This window comes from Cyprinodon tularosa, unplaced genomic scaffold (assembly GCF_016077235.1).
Source record: "Cyprinodon tularosa strain WSP-4 unplaced genomic scaffold, ASM1607723v1 ctg1280, whole genome shotgun sequence".
NCBI lineage: Eukaryota > Metazoa > Chordata > Actinopteri > Cyprinodontiformes > Cyprinodontidae > Cyprinodon > Cyprinodon tularosa.
In genome coordinates this window covers 10,248-27,844 of record NW_024038093.1, presented here as the reverse complement: position 1 = coordinate 27,844, position 17,597 = coordinate 10,248, and the positions used below count along the sequence as shown (strand labels likewise).

Sequence of the window (17,597 nt, the reverse complement as noted above, 5' to 3'; positions counted from 1 at the left end):
TTTCTGTCTTAATGTTGGCAGTGGGCTTTATGCTGCCCTGCAAGGCTTTAAACCTGGGTTTAACCAGAGACTAAGTCATTCTCAAGCACATATCAAGGTGCTAATTTTGAGCCGGCATCCAGATTTATTGTTGATTCTGTTCATGGTGGAGAATCCTGCTTCACAGCAGCAGGTTGAGCCAAACATCCTCTAAATGTGCAGGGTCATCTTTGAGCACGCCATTTCACTTTTCTTTCACCAGTTCACCGCAGTTCTTCCAGCAGTCCACACTTTCTCTGCTCTCTTTTTCTCCTTGTCTTCTCCTTCTTTCCCATCGCCCGGCTTGCCACAGGTTTGCCTGCTGTGTCTAAAAGTAGCAGCAGCAGCAACCCAGACTGGCAGCTCATTGGCTCATTTGGATCACGTGCAGCCTGGAGCCGGACGCTCCGGAGGCCTTTACCATATTAACAGGAGAAGCGGTGCAAGTGAAATTAGACACTGTCTTCGGACAACATGCAGTGAGTGCAGGTGAGTCCGGATTAGCCAGCAGGTGGGTCAGGGTCCGCCAGCAAGTGAGTCCGGATTAGCCAGCAGGTGGGTCAGGGTTAGCCAGTAAGTGAGTATGGATTAGCCAGCAGGTGGGTCAGGGTTAGTCAGCTGGTGGATCTGGATTAGCCAGCAGGTGGGTCAGGGTTAGCCAGCAAGTGAGTCCGGTTTAGCCAGCAGGTGGGTTCGGGTTAGCCAGCAGGTGGGTCCGGGTTAGCCAGCAGGTGAGTATGGATTAGCCAGCAGGTGGGTCTGGATTAGCCAGCAGGTGGATCTAGGGTGGCCATTTCTATAGCACCAAAAAGGAGGACATTGTGCAGCATATCAATAAATTACTACGGTGTACATAAGAATCGGGTAAAGTCACATTTATAGTACAATTCTTAGTAGTTTAAAGATGATGCTTGTGTAGTTGAATAGAACAAAATATTAAAGAGATGTAAAAAAAAGAATTGGTTCCCAGCATTTGTATTTATTTAATACATTGTGGTGTTTAAAAAGTGACTATTTTTTGACACGATTAATTTGAGCAGAACTGCTGCAATTGATCATAAAGCAGTTGTTTGGAAAATAAGCTTGAGGCGGAGAGAGAGCTAGAGAATAGGACAATACATATGTCAAAAAGTGGCTGGAAAAGAGGAATTTGTGACATGGCTGCAGCCTGTCGAGAGTAAAGATGATTTCACCATGTTATCTATCTATCTATATATATATATATCTATATATATATATATAGATATATATATATATAGGTATATATATACAAACTTGAGTCATGGAACAGTGCTTACAGCTCCTTATTTCATGTATACTAATAACTTGTGTACATGATACTTGTTGATGAAATTAAAATTATTTCTAATAGCATTAAAAGAGCATTAAATTAGAGTTCCTCATTCCGGTATAAACCCTGTGAACGTTTAATTTAATATGACATATTAAAAAAAATCCCCATCATCATCCAGCAGATGTTCAGTTTATGCCCAAATATTTTCTTTCTGTTGTGGATTTTTGTAACAGGAATAAACAGGATCATCCATAGTTTGTATGAACTATGTTTGTTCTCCGCTTCCAAACTCATCATCTCTTCATCCATTCCTGCAATAAGAATTTTTTGGTCTGTTGAAGCACCAATAGTCTGCATCCAGTTATTTAATTAATTGCTCTTAATTTTGGGAATATATACGAACTATGCTCTAATTTCTAGTAACCGACCTGTTTTTACTATAATTTAATTTGACAAACCGGGTCTTCTCTACATTCTTTATCCTGTTTGGTGCGATTGCAATTGCGGGTCTTGATCTGGACTGACGGGAGCGGAGCCAAAAAGAGCTCAGTTCCGTATTTTGACGGTGAAGGACAGAGAAGACGTACGTGGACAGAGACGTGCGGAGGAGTAGTGGAGGATGTGGAACAGCTCTCATTGATTTACATGACAGACAAGTACTCCGCACGACATACTTGAGCGGAGCGGAGCACTGACGGAGTATGTGGAATCTGGGGGTAAAGGAGGGCAAATACACGTCCGGCTGGATGCGGCGCCGGACGCCGGACAGTGCAATGAAAATCCGGACTGTCCGCCCTAAAGCCGGACATCTGGCCACCCTAGGTGGATCCCGGTTAGCCAGCAGGTGGGTCAGGGTTAGCCAGCAGGTGGATCCCGGTTAGCCAGCAGGTGGGTCCGGGTTAGCCACCAGGTGAGTATGGATTAGCCAGCAGGTGGGTCCGGGTTAGCCACCAGGTGAGTATGGATTAGCCAGCAGGTGGGTCTGGATTAGCCAGCAGGTGGATCCCGGTTAGCCAGCAGGTGGGTCAGGGTTAGCCAACAGGTGGGTCCGGGTTAGCCTGCAGGTGAGTATGGATTAGCTAGCAGGTAGGTCCGGATTAGCCAGCAGGTGGGTCTGGATTAGCCAGCAGGTGGGTCAGGGTTAGCCAGCAGGAGGGTCCGGGTTAGCCACCGGGTGAGTATGGATTAGCCAGCAGGTGGGTCAGGGTTAGCCAACAGGTGGGTCCGGGTTAGCCTGCAGGTGAGTATGGATTAGCTAGCAGGTAGGTCCGGATTAGCCAGCAGGTGGGTCTGGATTAGCCAGCAGGTGGGTCAGGGTTAGCCAGCAGGAGGGTCCGGGTTAGCCACCAGGTGAGTATGGATTAGCCAGCAGGTGGGTCTGGATTAGCCAGCAGGTGGATCCCGGTTAGCCAGCAGGTGGGTCCGGGTTAGCCACAAGGTGAGTATGGATTAGCCAGCAGGTGGGTCCGGGTTAGCCACCAGGTGAGTATGGATTAGCCAGCAGGTGGGTCTGGATTAGCCAGCAGGTGGATCCCGGTTAGCCAGCAGGTGGGTCAGGGTTAGCCAACAGGTGGGTCCGGGTTAGCCTGCAGGTGAGTATGGATTAGCTAGCAGGTAGGTCCGGATTAGCCAGCAGGTGGGTCTGGATTAGCCAGCAGGTGGGTCAAGGTTAGCCAGCAGGTGGATCCCGGTTAGCCAGCAGGAGGGTCCGGGTTAGCCACCAGGTGAGTATGGATTAGCCAGCAGGTGGGTCTGGATTAGCCAGCAGGTGGATCCCGGTTAGCCAGCAGGTTGGTCCGGGTTAGCCACAAGGTGAGTATGGATTAGCCAGCAGGTGGGTCCGGGTTAGCCACCAGGTGAGTATGGATTAGCCAGCAGGTGGGTCTGGATTAGCCAGCAGGTGGATCCCGGTTAGCCAGCAGGTGGGTCAGGGTTAGCCAACAGGTGGGTCCGGGTTAGCCTGCAGGTGAGTATGGATTAGCTAGCAGGTAGGTCCGGATTAGCCAGCAGGTGGGTCTGGATTAGCCAGCAGGTGGGTCAGGGTTAGCCAGCAGGAGGGTCCGGGTTAGCCACCAGGTGAGTATGGATTAGCCAGCAGGTGGGTCTGGATTAGCCAGCAGGTGGGTCTGGATTAGCCAGCAGGTGGGTCTGGATTAGCCAGCAGGTGGGTCTGGATTAGCCAGCAGGTGGGTCTGGATTAGCCAGCAGGTGGATCCCGGTTAACCAGCAGGTGAGTACGGATTAGCCAGCAGGTGGGTCTGGATTAGCCAGCAGGTGGGTCAGGGTTAGCCAGCAGGAGGGTCCGGGTTAGCCAGCAGGTGAGTATGGATTAGCCAGCAGGTGGGTCCGGATCCGGACTCTGGTCCGCTAATCCGTGACGTCTGGAAAATACAAATTGTCTTTAACTTTCAGCACTTTGTCACACTTTCAACAGTGGAGTGTTGTGTGAGTGTTTACCTTGAGGCTTTTGCAGTTAGGTACACTTCATATTGTTTTCATTGGAAAACACATACCTGCTGTTTCCAGATCTTTCTGAAGCTCTCTGTCAGCGTTTGGATGCCTTTTCTTTTTATTTTTTTACTCCTCTGACAGGAAACTTACCTGGAACACCTGGGAGTGGAAGGTTTATGATAAAACACTTACCGTAACTTCTAGATTCTGGGATGAAAGGCCAACCATGGGAAATTTAAAAAGTCTTAAATGAAGATTTAAGAGTTGATTGTTCAGGAAGTTATCTTTGCTTTACCATTTGTACCACTTTTTGCAACACTTTGGTACTTAGAGTTTTTTCATTACTCATCAGTTTTCATTATCTGCCTGGCTGTGTGTTTCCTGGACGGGGCCGCCTGTGGAGCTGGTTGACAGTTGCCTTTTGTATCTATGCTTCTTTTTCTATGTCTGCTTCTGTCTTCTTGAACCCCAGTCGGCCTCAGCAGATGGCCGCTCACACTGAGCCTGGTTCTGCTGGAGGTTTCTTCCTGTTCAAAGGGAGTTTTTCCTCTCCACTGTCGCTACAAGCATGCTTAGTGTGAGGGATTGCTGAAGAGTCAATGAGTCGATGCAATCAGCTGGTTTTCCTTAGATAGAAAACTTTGAATCAATCTGACTGGATAATCTGGTGAACTGGAAAGTGCCTTGAGATGACATGTGTTGTGAATTGGTGCTATAGAAATAAACTGAATAGAACTGAACACACGGTCAAAGGAATGCTTTATTTTCTGGGCTATTTTTTGCTTTGATGTGTCCAACATTTGTGAATTATAAAGACATCTTAAATTGTATGTCTGATGTATTTTCAACTGCTGACAAAGTGGACTAAAGATCATTTCTGGAAATTCACCGTACGTTTTTTAAATCTCACATAGTTTTGTCATTTTAACTTAAAATGCTCATATTCAGTATTAATGATATTTTTTCTTTATTTATCCAAAAACATATTTAACCACTTACATTATTGGAAATGTTTACAAAACCAGTAAAAATGGAGGTAAACATTGAAGTGTAAAACTGACAATATTTAAATAACTAAATAAATATAAACGTATCTAAACAACACCACTTTAACCTGGGTGGCCTGGTTGCCTACTATCTCACAGTCTCTGTAGGGGCTTTAAAAGGAGCGAACATCCTAAAGAAGGATTTTCCTCCTCTGTAGTTCATCAGACGTGTCATTGTCCTCCCATGTCAGTGGCTTTGCTTTTCACGCCTGGCTCTGAATCCATGATAATCAGATGGATGCATGTTGGGCAGTTCATTGCCTTTCCCAGCCATCCATCCATAGTGTTTACTCCAGAGGCAAACATTCCTCTCCATGCAGGTTTCCCTCCGTTGGTTCAGCTGGTGGAGGGCTGCACTTCTCTCTGGTGTCAGACTTCTCTGGATGGAAAGTCTGATCCAGTGTCTTTGTGCTGAAAGGCTGGACCTCCTGTCTGTCCACAAGGTAGCGCTTGGACATCCCTGGACACGTCGCCTGACAGCTGCCTCAGACCTGCTGCCTCATCGCTTGTGGAAGCTGGGGCTGTGAATGATCTGAGAGGGCTTTCCAAATAAGCCTGCTGTGTCCACAGTCTCCTCTGTTTGCTCTGAAATGAGCTGATCGGGGACATGAAGCCCCGTGGGGACAGTCTGCTGCAGGGTGTTTACCCTGGGAAGGAAGCGAGCCAGAGCTGGAACGCCGCGGTCTAAGCCATGGAGTCTTTGCTGACTGTTTCCTAAGCTGAGGAGGGCTCCGTGTCCATCAGAGGTGTAGATGTTGTATCCGTCGGCCAAGATCTGCTCTCTGAAGGTGCAATCAGCTTTGGCATAAGTTTCCTTAAAAAAAAACAAAAACAAACATGATCTGCTTAAATAAACTGCAAAAGTATTCTTTATATCTTTCATTTCCAGCCTGTTCTTATCTCTTATCTGTCTTCTTATCTTTATGTTCGTTTTTTGGGTTTCATTCACAAAGTCCGCTGATATAGACTGAGCGGTGAGGTGCTTTCTAAACAGATACACAACTTATCACAGGATTTAAGATATTAAGTGAAGTTGTTAATCCCAAAGGGACAGAAAAGGACTGGATTAATTTTTTTGTGTGTTGCTTTATAGGAAAAACCCAACAGCAGCAAACTAAAAGAAAACACAAACAGCCAGAGAAAAGCGTTACGGTTCTCTAAGTTCTTGGATGGTTGTTGACTTTGGCAGAAGACAGCAGGCCAGAGGCCAAGGTTGTTGTTGCTGCTGTTGCGCCTTTTCATTAAGCTTTTTACTCTGCAAACACATCCTACCCTGCACCACACTGGACAAAGGTTGACGAACCTGTGGACTGTTTGAATGTAGCCTGTAGTGTTTTCCGAATGGGGAAGCGGACTGACAACATGACGGAGGACAGCTCGGGTCAGCAGATGTCTTTTTGAAAGTTTTTTGTGATGTTTTTTTTCCTGCAAACTAAGATTTTTATTCAAAGTTGGAATATATTAATATATATTAATATATATATATATATACTTTGTGTCCCCAGTTTGTGTTCCCAGTTATCCAGGTCATAGTCATTCCAAAAAGTTAAAGTTAAAATCAATCCACTGGACTTTGTTTCTAAGTTTGAAGACATTTCTCTTCCCATCCAGGAAGCCTTTTCAATTCAAAATGTCTGGATTAGCGTTGAGTTCCAGGCTTTATACAGTAGCCCAACAAAGCCTTGTGATGGCTTAAAAACATACACATTGAAACTGGAAAACCAGCTCCACCCCGTTGAGGTCTTATTGGCCAGTATCAGGTATTGCAGGCCAATATTTCGGTTGCCAAGAACGGCTCCTCGACAATTTCGATAATTTTACAAAATATGTCGCTTAATACGATACAAACTAGACATCAAATCCACATCTATGATCACATATGATTTACAGTCATATGTTTATATTCCTGTTTTTATGTTTTTAAAAATATATATATTTTCAAGGCTGCACTTTAAAAAAAGGAAATTTTCCAGTGAGCTGTTCTAAACGAAATTTCTTTTTGTTTTACACTTGTGAAAACAAAATGCCAAATAAATATATCTAAATCTAATTCATTATCTGCCTATAAGTCTAAGTCAATAACGACCTCAATGATTCCCATTATTAAGGGGTGGAGCTGGTTTTCCTGTTTCAATTTGCATGCTTTCTAAGTCATTACATAGCTTTGTTGGGCTGCTGGATAAAACCTGGAACTCAACGCTATTTCTGACATTTTGAATTGAAAAAGCTTCCTGGATGGAAGAGAAACGTCTTCAAACTTAGAAACACGGTCCCGTGGATTTTCTTTTTGAAATCTAACTTTTGGGAATATGCTTTGTGTCATGATCCTGGCCGTTCTCAAACTTTTTTGAGTTTTCATTTTGATTTTTGTAATTCTGTGTTTTCATTGGTTCATTTTCCATTTTGATTTATTCTAGTTGCTCTCTAGTTATATTTACGTAGCGTTGTATTTTTGGTTAATCTCTGTTGTCACCTTGTGCCAGTCTCCTTTCCCCTAGCTCCCTTCTAGTTACTTCTATCCATATTTGCTCTCACTCAGCTGATTAGCCCATTCTTTTCTTTGTCAATAAATACACCTTTGACGTTCCTCATTGCTGGATTCTCTTCATTACTACATTCCTTAAGTTATTTTCCCTGAGCATCTCCTTGCTTTTGATTACTTTCCTGTTGTTTTTTGATTAATTGCTTCTTACTATGAACATCTTCATTAAATCTGCAAGAAATCATCTCTGCTTCTCTGCCTCTGGTTCCTCAACAAACATTCACCAAACCTGATATTTTGAGTCAATTCCCCCCTTTTCCACTAAACATCCTCATTTAAACATTCCTTAATTCCAGTGATGGGACTAACGGCGTTACCTTTTTTAGTAACGAGTAATCTAACTAATTACTTTGACTGTAACTATAACACAGTTACCATTGCAGACACCCCGTTACTGCGCGTTACTCAGGTCGCACAAAGAACCTTTTTTTTATGATAGGACTCATGCGCGCCTTGTCATTAGAGAGGGGAGGATGAGAATGGCTGATGTATAGTGAGATTACTGTCAGTTGTTTTGTGCAGCCTGCTCTCAAAAGTGTTATTTGGGATTTGGCCTTCCACTTAAAAAAACTCCCCTGGATGTTATCGGAAAGGGCCCAGCTTCCCTCAACCTCCTCTACCTGCGAACACCTGTGGATGCGTCCATAGCGCTGGTTGACAAACTTCTAGTTTATCAAGAACAATGTACTGTGGTCAGCGTTCATGGACAAATTGAACGCACTCATCGTCCACACACAACTGATGCTCAAATGTCCGATTGACTTTCATATGGCTCCAACCCCAATGTTTTCCTTCTGCTGAAAAGTTAGTCTCGTGTTACATGTACTTTTCTTGTGCTGAGTTTTTTTTGGTATCTCAAACTGTATCCTGTAAGATTAAGTGTGAAATATGCTTTTTTTTCACCCTCTCCCTTCCCAATGTGGCTCCTTTCCTACCACAGAGAAAAAGGCAGCGCTGTAGGGAACCGCCTCATGGTGAGGTCCTTGGCAGCCACAAGAGGCGCCATCGGTAGCCTTCTGTGTCACGCATGGCGTCAGTAAAACACACCCACTGCCAGCCCCACCCAACCCCACTTAAGGAGTTCTGGATAGGGCATATTGACAGACAAAAAAGTTTTTTTTTTTTATCTTAAATGCAAAATATTGGTTCATATTTTTATACTTTTCATATAATTCTTGCTCTAAGTGGGTCGCTCTCTCAGCTAAAGGCACGTTTTAGAGTCTATATTCCAGTTAACAGTTAATCGATTACTAAATTTGTTTACAATTATTTCAATATTCAATAAAAACGATTAATTGTTGCAGTCCTACACGAAATCTTAAAGTATACGATGATCTATATTTCAAATATTTCTGCCTGTCAGTGATGGTGAGATGAAGCCTTATTAAACCTTTTGGGCTAATTGCTTCATGAAGCTTCATGTGAAAATGTCGCCACCTTCTGGTGGAAAGCAGAACTACAGTTAGTAATATAATCTATGATTTTTTGCTAATTTCGTTCTTGTTTTTTCCTCATTTGAGTTCCTTTGAAACTGTTAATGATTGGTGTGTATAATAAAATCTTTTGTAAGTTTTTTTTGTTTGTAAAATATCTTAGAAGAGAAAAATCATTTAAGATTTACAGTTTTTCTACCTAAAATTAGCAGACATTTAAAGAGTTTGTGTAAATTAGGCAATGATGAGCAGAATGAAAGGTGTTAGTTATTTTTATTCAAACATATTAGTTTTTCCACAGTTTTTGGTTTTAATCGGTTTGGAAGTTATGTGATCAACCAATCTTTGGTTAAACCAACCAATGTAATTTGGCAGAGTTTTTACCCAATCTATATTTGTACTAGAGCAACACTAATGAGTCACATTAGCCAAAATACTTGTTAAGTTTTATCTCAATTTTCAAAAGTCCAAGCTGGGCCTCAACCAGCAACCTCAGGAGTGGCAGTCAATGTCTTACAGCTGATGCCACTAGCAATGGTCACTGCTCATTAGAAAGCAATACGACTTAAAACTAATGTTACATCTGTAACCAGTGGCTTGCTCAGGTCCTGATCATTGCATTGTTTAATCTAACCAAAGTTGTTTTAACTAGCTTGTTTTTTAGAATCTATCCAAACTCCGTCCAACTGACAGAATCTCTCCTCCAAACTTCCACATCTGGACTGAAAACTGAGGCTGTTTAAATGCCTGTCGAAGTTCTCGGGCGGTCTGGACCGCGTCCCGAAGTGGACATGTGGTACGGCGACAATGAGGCTTCAGACGTTTATTTTGGCTCCTCCCCCAAATGAAGCGGACCTCGACACACACTTCACGAAAATGCCTCTTCCACTACTGGACACAGGCCTCAAAGCCTCGGCTCATCTCATACCATCACTACCGCCTGTCATTGTGGGATCAAATATCTCCCTTGAGACAAAATTAAACATCAACAAAACCACAAGAGTGGAAAATTAGGAACTCCTACAAAAAATGTAGATTTTTAAAAGACTCAAACCAATTAAATTATCCACTAAAAATTATTAAGTTATCATTAGTTATTCCAAAAAAGTTAAAAAAGCACCCCATTCCAAAGGGGGGGACCCGTTCATCTGTTTCTATTTGCATGTTTTCTAAACTAAAACCAGGCTTTGTTGGGTTGCTGGATAAAACCTGGAACTCAACGCTATTTCTGACATTTTGAATTGAAAAATCTTCCTGGATGGAAGAGAAACGTCTTCAAACGTGGAAACAAAGTCCAGTGGATTGATTTGAACTTTTTTGGAATGACTCTGACCTGGATGACTGAGAATCTTCACCAGCAATTCATCATTAGTCTGTCTTAGGCTTATTTAGTTTAGACAGTTTAAGTCGTATTTTTAAAAATAAATACAGATTATAAGAAGCTGTGGTATCTTTAGTCTACAAAGCGGTGCAGATAGAAAAGTTTTCATCTAATTAAGGCCATGAGCCAGAAAGACATCACACACATCTTTACAATGCACAGCAAAAAAAAAAAAAAAAAAAAACAACAACTTTTTGTTCACTAAATGCTTTTGATTTTGAGCAGGAAGTTAGAATATTTCAGTTTAAAACATGGATGTTAAATATTTCTGCATCATGAGTATGGAAGTAAATCTGTGTCGCTTGGATTTGAATAAAAAATGCCACTGAAATTTAAATGTTGTACGTTTGTACTTACTGTTTCAGTGTTAAAATATATTCAGAACACATTTTTGACCTAAAAAAAATTCATTGTCATTATTTCTACGCAGTTGAAATTTCATTTGTTATTTTCTTGTCAAGCTAAAAATTCATATTACTATTTCAAAGTGATTACATTTTGAATACTTATCTTTCAGTTTAATTTTTGAGTGTTAAAAAAATCTGCATATAAAAAAATTCAACCTTTCAAAATTCAAACCTAATATCTACAGTATCAACTACAGAAAAATGAAAGTAATAAACTCACCGATGTGTTAGCGTTAGCTTGCATAACCGGCTCCGTCATGCTGGTTTCCCTTCAGATTAGCGCCACAAACGTCACGTCATGTGACTAAGAAAACGTAACGGGATTGGCTGGGTGTTGGACGCCACAATCCATTGCTAATGTCTGTGACCTGAAGTAACCCTTCCCCCTTTTACACTGAATTTAGACGCCGAATTTAAGACAGTGAAATTGAGCCAGTTGAATCTCAGGAGGCTGAAAATATTGAGTTTGAATTTTGTAAGGTTGAATTTTTTTATATGCAGATTTTTTTTAACACTCAAAAATTAAACTGAAAAATAAGTATTGAAAATATAATCACTTTGAAATAGTAATGTGAATTTTTAGCTTGAAGAGAAAATAAATGAAATTTCAACTTTGTAGAAATAATGACAATGAATTTTTTTTAGTGTTGCACCGATGCCATTTTTTGGCCCCAATACCGATACCCGATACCTGGCTGTGCAGTATCGGCCGATACCGATTCCATAATAATGTAAAATAATTGCCATCATGGCTTTGTCAAGCCTTTGGGAAGCAGGAAATCTAATACAAAGTGAATCCAGTAGAACTTGTTATTGCCTACCAGGAGTGGGTGACAATAGTTGAATAAACTTATGGCTCTCAAAATGGTATCGGTGCCCTATTTGTTGGTACTCGCCGATACCGATACCACCATTTTAGGGCAATATCGGGGCCCCGTCCGATACTGGTATCGGTATCGGTGCAACACTAAATTTTTTTAGGTCAAAAATGTGTTCTGAATATATTTTAACACTGAAACAGTAAGTACAAACATACAACATTTAAATTTCAGTGGCATTTTTAACTCAAATCCAAGCGACACAGATTTATTTCCATACCATGAGACCCTTGCAAAGGCCGGGGAGTCACCGACCTTAAGCTGGCACCATGCTGGACAGCTGATATGAAATCCAGAGCAAAAGCCTCAAAGATAAAAAAGAAAAAAAAAATTCAAACAGACCGTATATGGGAGGGGGGGAGCTAGGCAATTTCTAAGGGCCCTTGACTGAGGGTGGGGGGGGGGGTGGGGGGGGTTGGGGGGGGGGCAAAAGAAGAAGAAAAGATTTGAAATATAAAAAGAAAATTCAGCAGTGAAATAAATTATCTTTGTGTTCTCCCTCGTTTTTCAGCAGTAAAGAGTGAAACAAAGGATAAATATATTCAATATATTTTTCGATTTTTAGACCATTAAAATATTGTATATTATATTACATTATATTATATTTATTATATTATATTACTTTATATTAGATTATATTATATTAGATTAGATTATATTATATGTTATACCATCTTATACTGTTAAAAGACATGTATAAATCTTGACCGTTCTTATGAGCAGCCTGAAGCAGCCACACCACAAATACATGTTTTGTCGTTAAACATATCGATGAATGAAAAATTACTTTTCAGAGCCAGCATAAAAATAACCTTTGATTTAAAAGTTACACAGCAAAAATTGCTAATCTAAGTAAGTACATTTTTCTTAAAAACAAGTGAATTTCTCCCTGACTTGAGCAGGGAAGTGAGAAACTTTGCCAATGGAATAAGACAATTTACATTTAAAATAAAAAAAAGGACTGCAAAATATCTAATTATCTTATTTTAAGGGTAAAAAAGCTGATCCCATTGGTAGATCATCTGATTTTCCTACTCAAAAGGTAAATACACTTATTTTAAGAAATCTTTACTTGTTTTTGCAGTGTATAGTGAAACATAATAGGATTTTTTTTTCACAATCCCAATATCCTATTCATGTGTACATAGATTCAGCCGTGTTTTTTGTTTTAAATAAGCTGTTATTACTTTGTTAGGATGTAAATGTAAAGTTTAAAGTTAATACATATTTTGCATTTTAGATTTTAGGTAATTTTCCTTTAGAGAAATTTTACAATAAAAGTTACATTAACAATGTAAATGATTCCCTTTAGTGCGTCTTTATGGCAGTTTTAAAGTTTGCATAGATAGTTGTGAACTTTCTGAATTAATGGCAGAGGAAGCGTGTAAATAAGAGCCATGGATAAGTCCAGGAAACTTTGCTACACTGCGAAACATAAAATCTAAATAAATTTTTTTTTCTAAATAAATTTATTTTTATTGAATTGAGAATTAAGTGAGGCCGTGGAACAAGATGATTTACATTTAAAATAAGAAAAAACAATGTAATTGTATTATTTCACATGCATATCATCTATGTCTTGAGAGCTGTACGGAACGTAATTTAGTTTTTGTATACACTCTGTGTGCCCAAAATGATAGTAAAGTTTGTCTGAATCTAAAAAAGTCTAAGTCTAAAGTCTGAGTCTAATTATCTTATTTTATGAGTAAAAACCTCGTTCCGTTAGCAGACCATATTACACTGGAAAAAAATCCACATCTAGATAAGTCAATTTTTCGTAAATTAGGTGCATTTGTTCTTGGATTCAGGAGCTAAGTGAGACACTTTGCCAATGGAACAAAACAATTTACATTTAAAATAAGAAAAAAATTGCATTGTCTTATTTCAAGTGCATTTTATCTAATTATCTTATTTTAAGGGTAAAAAAGCTGATCCCATTGGTAGATCATCTGATTTTCCTACTCAAAAGGTAAATACACTTATTTTAAGAAATCTTTACTTGTTTTTGCAGTGTATAGTGAAACATAATAGGATTTTTTTTTCACAATCCCAATATCCTATTCATGTGTACATAGATTCAGCCGTGTTTTTTGTTTTAAATAAGCTGTTATTACTTTGTTAGGATGTAAATGTAAAGTTTAAAGTTAATACATATTTTGCATTTTAGATTTTAGGTAATTTTCCTTTAGAGAAATTTTACAATAAAAGTTACATTAACAATGTAAATGATTCCCTTTAGTGCGTCTTTATGGCAGTTTTAAAGTTTGCATAGATAGTTGTGAACTTTCTGAATTAATGGCAGAGGAAGCGTGTAAATAAGAGCCATGGATAAGTCCAGGAAACTTTGCTACACTGCGAAACATAAAATCTAAATAAATTTTTTTTTCTAAATAAATTTATTTTTATTGAATTGAGAATTAAGTGAGGCCGTGGAACAAGATGATTTACATTTAAAATAAGAAAAAACAATGTAATTGTATTATTTCACATGCATATCATCTATGTCTTGAGAGCTGTACGGAACGTAATTTAGTTTTTGTATACACTCTGTGTGCCCAAAATGATAGTAAAGTTTGTCTGAATCTAAAAAAGTCTAAGTCTAAAGTCTGAGTCTAATTATCTTATTTTATGAGTAAAAACCTCGTTCCGTTAGCAGACCATATTACACTGGAAAAAAATCCACATCTAGATAAGTCAATTTTTCGTAAATTAGGTGCATTTGTTCTTGGATTCAGGAGCTAAGTGAGACACTTTGCCAATGGAACAAAACAATTTACATTTAAAATAAGAAAAAAATTGCATTGTCTTATTTCAAGTGCATTTTATCTAATTATCTTATTTAAGAGTAAAATACTCAGATCATCTTATTTGCCTTATCTTATTTGTTTAAGACATTTTTACATATTTCTAGATTGTTTTTTGCAGTGTACTTACCTAATCAAATTAAAGTTACATACACCTAATTTTAGAATTGCTTTGGCTCTTTCTGATCAAGAAGAACCAAAGTTCAAACACTGTGTTTTTATGCTTTTGTACGGTGACCTTGAGTGTCCAGAAAGGCGCCTTTTTAAATAAAATGTATTATAATTATTATTATTAGTAAATAATTACAACTAAAAGTCATCATTTTAAACATTTCTAACTTGAGTTTTATTTCTGCTGTTCTGTTTGCTTTACTTTGCTAATAACACTTTGATTGTTTTCCTCACGGCCGTGTTTCGAGTTAATTGATAATGATTCCTTTGGTGTATAATAAACAGGCAGAGGGACGGACAATGTGCCAGAAAGACAGAAGAAAATTTACTGCTTTTACTGAATTGCTTACCGATGAGTACAGTCTGCCGTCGCTCTCTATGCAGAGAAACCGTGTGGTTGCCACTCCTCTGATCACAACACGTCCCGGACCGACGGGTCGGATCTCCAGTAGGCCTGCAGTTCAAAACATTTCAATCCAATAACTCAATTTTTCTTATAAAAGGATAATTTTTTTGTTCAGTTTAGGAGGTAAGTGAGGCACTTTGCCAATGGAACAAGGCCATTTACATTTAAAATACGTATTGTCTCTTATTTCAAGTAAATAATACCTTATTATCTTTTTCTAAGTGTGAAAATGCTCATTCCATTGGCAGATCATCTTATTTGCCTACTCAAATTAAGGTTAAATGCACTTATTTTAGTTTTTTTTTTAATTCATTTTCAGAATGTTTATGCAGTGTGTGCTTTGAGCTTTTGCATTTTTAAAAGCCTAGACTTACTGTGAAGAGTTTGATCTGCTGAACCATGAATCTGTCCATCATCCCTGATAAGTAGATGCAGCCCAGATTTTGCAGCATACAGATGGCGTTGCCGAACCACCTGGCCCCAGCCGTGGGTAATGTGAGGCCCCTGGTCCATCACTGGCATGCAAGATACTCTCAGAGTAAAAAGTTGAGTGGCAGTGCATAGAATGAACACAAAGAGTAGCATGGTTTGTCTGAGTACCACACAGTCCTGCGTCTCTGCTTTCCTCTGCTGGTTTATCAGTTCCATCCTAACGCAACCCTTTTAAATGGGGCCCTTATCAGCTCCTGATAACCCGCTTTCCCAAAGGCAGTTCTCAGAAGCGGTCCACAACACACCCCCACGCGTCATCCAACTGAACCTGAGCTCTCATTTGGCCCCCGACCAGCCCCAAAGTAAACCCGTCTCCACACACATCTCATTCAGAAATTGTCATGGAAAGGTAAACACTTTATAAAATACGGTTCATGGGGCAGATATAGGAGTTTTAGTTTCAATTAAAACTCTTCCAGGTTTTTTAAAAGTTCTCTTTTTAACTAAATGGCTTTCCTTAAATGGCTTACACCATGGATTCCCAACAGCAGGGTCCTTCATCAACCAGTAAGGGCTTCGGAAATCCACTGAAGAAATGAAACAAAACAATATTTAATATTTATGTTGAAATGATGAAATGTATAGAAGAAGCAATTCAAAAAAAAAAAAAAAACAGCAACTGTGCTTTGTGATATTATTGTAGCCATGGTTCAACTATGCCATTTAGTGGGTCAGAAGCTAAAGTGTTTGGGAACCTTTGATATTACTGATTTCATAGCTTTACAGTAATGTTAAGCTTTTGTTTTTTAAATGTTCTGCTTTTACTGCACCTTAACCCGCTTTTATAAATGAATCATTAGTGAGTTTTTGTCATTAAAGGCTAATTAAACTTGAAACATGTTATTTGTTTTCCTGCACAGCAGCACAGAACAAAGGAAGAGGCAACACGGTCCCTGCACTGGAAAAAACGATTGAGAAATAAGTAAAAATGTCTCAAATTAAGACTATTTATCCTGAATTTGAGTAGATAAATGAGATAGTTTGCGAATTGAATTAGTATTTTTACTCTTAAAATAAAATTATTACATAATATGCACTGGAAATAAGATTATTTTAAGAGCGTTAAAAAAAAAAAAGACTTATCTAGATTTAGATTTTTTCCAGTGTGCTGCTCCAGGGGGCTCCAGAGGACAATGAATACTCTCAGGCATACATGTTTTCTATTATTTATTGTGCTTTTCAGTTCTAGTATATTAATCGGACATTACTTTAATAAAAGTTACTCTCATGTGACTCTCAAAGCTTTTGGAAAATCATTTATCTTGGACAGAAAAATAGAAAATATGTCAAAATTGGGCCAAATTGGCTATCTAGGTCAAAGTAATAATTTCACATTAATTTTGAGTGTTTTATTTTGCTTATCAAGAGTGTTTGGTTTGGATACTTACTCTCCACCATATTGGAGCATGAAGACAGAACTGCTACAGCTAGAACTGTCCTGTCTTTGTGAAGATAGAGGAGAGAAATCCTCCACCTCATATGGCCCATGTGTCCCTGAAATGGGGACCAGGAGTCCCATTACCCCATGAAATGGGATTATTGATTTTGTGTTATGTAACATTAATTTGGAACAAAAAATTGGGTTGTTTGAGTTATCATTGTGGTTTTGTTTGTACATTTTTGGCATGCGTTCTTGTGAAGCAGAAGGATATTCCATTAGGTTATATCCAAGTAACGTCTTCCTATGGGCAACAACTTGAAGGCACAAACTAAACTGTTCATCATTTTTTCTTTATGGTACGCCAGCATTCAGAACATGGAGGCCAATCACTGTCCCCCAGACATCCACCGTTAGATTTCTTCTATTTATATCTTTTAAAAACAAAGCGGAGTGTGTATGACGTCATCCGCGTGCGCCGGCTACGGTTCAATTATCCTGTCCTCTGAACTGCTGCTAGTTTTCCTCACATGCCTGGAAGATATCCTGTGCTGCTACCACAGATGATCTCGCTCTCCAGATGGAATTAAACGATTCAGATTAGCTAGAATGAATAAAAGCCGCCTGTGACCCGGGCTGCCTGTTATGACTCCAGTCTGGCACGCGGATGATGTCAAACACACTCCGCTTTGTTTTTAAAAGATATAAATATAAAGTCCTCCAAAACCCTGACCACCCAGGGTGCAGACCAGGAAGCAGAGTTGTAGTTTAACACACATCTCTGCAGCTTCTCTACTGTTACCCACTCTTTACTCCATCCAGACAGTGTCTTGCCCACGACCAAAATCTAATAAATTAGCAAAGATTCCCAAAGGAGTAAATCATGATAATCTAAT

The 17,597-nt window shown here is 39.4% G+C and overlaps 1 protein-coding gene across 1 annotated transcript; it reads right to left on the bottom strand.

Annotated features, from left to right (window-relative positions):
- Window positions 1–4,505: 4,505 nt before the first annotated feature.
- Window positions 4,506–15,518, bottom strand: LOC119777840 (fibroblast growth factor 19-like). The gene is made up of 3 exons (XM_038276845.1): window positions 15,206–15,518; window positions 14,776–14,879; window positions 4,506–5,623 (listed from the first exon to the last, which is right to left on the bottom strand). The coding sequence occupies exons 1-3, from the start codon at window positions 15,477–15,479 to the stop codon at window positions 5,309–5,311; spliced, it is 693 nt and encodes a 230-aa protein (XP_038132773.1). The 5' UTR covers window positions 15,480–15,518; the 3' UTR covers window positions 4,506–5,308.
- Window positions 15,519–17,597: the final 2,079 nt, after the last annotated feature.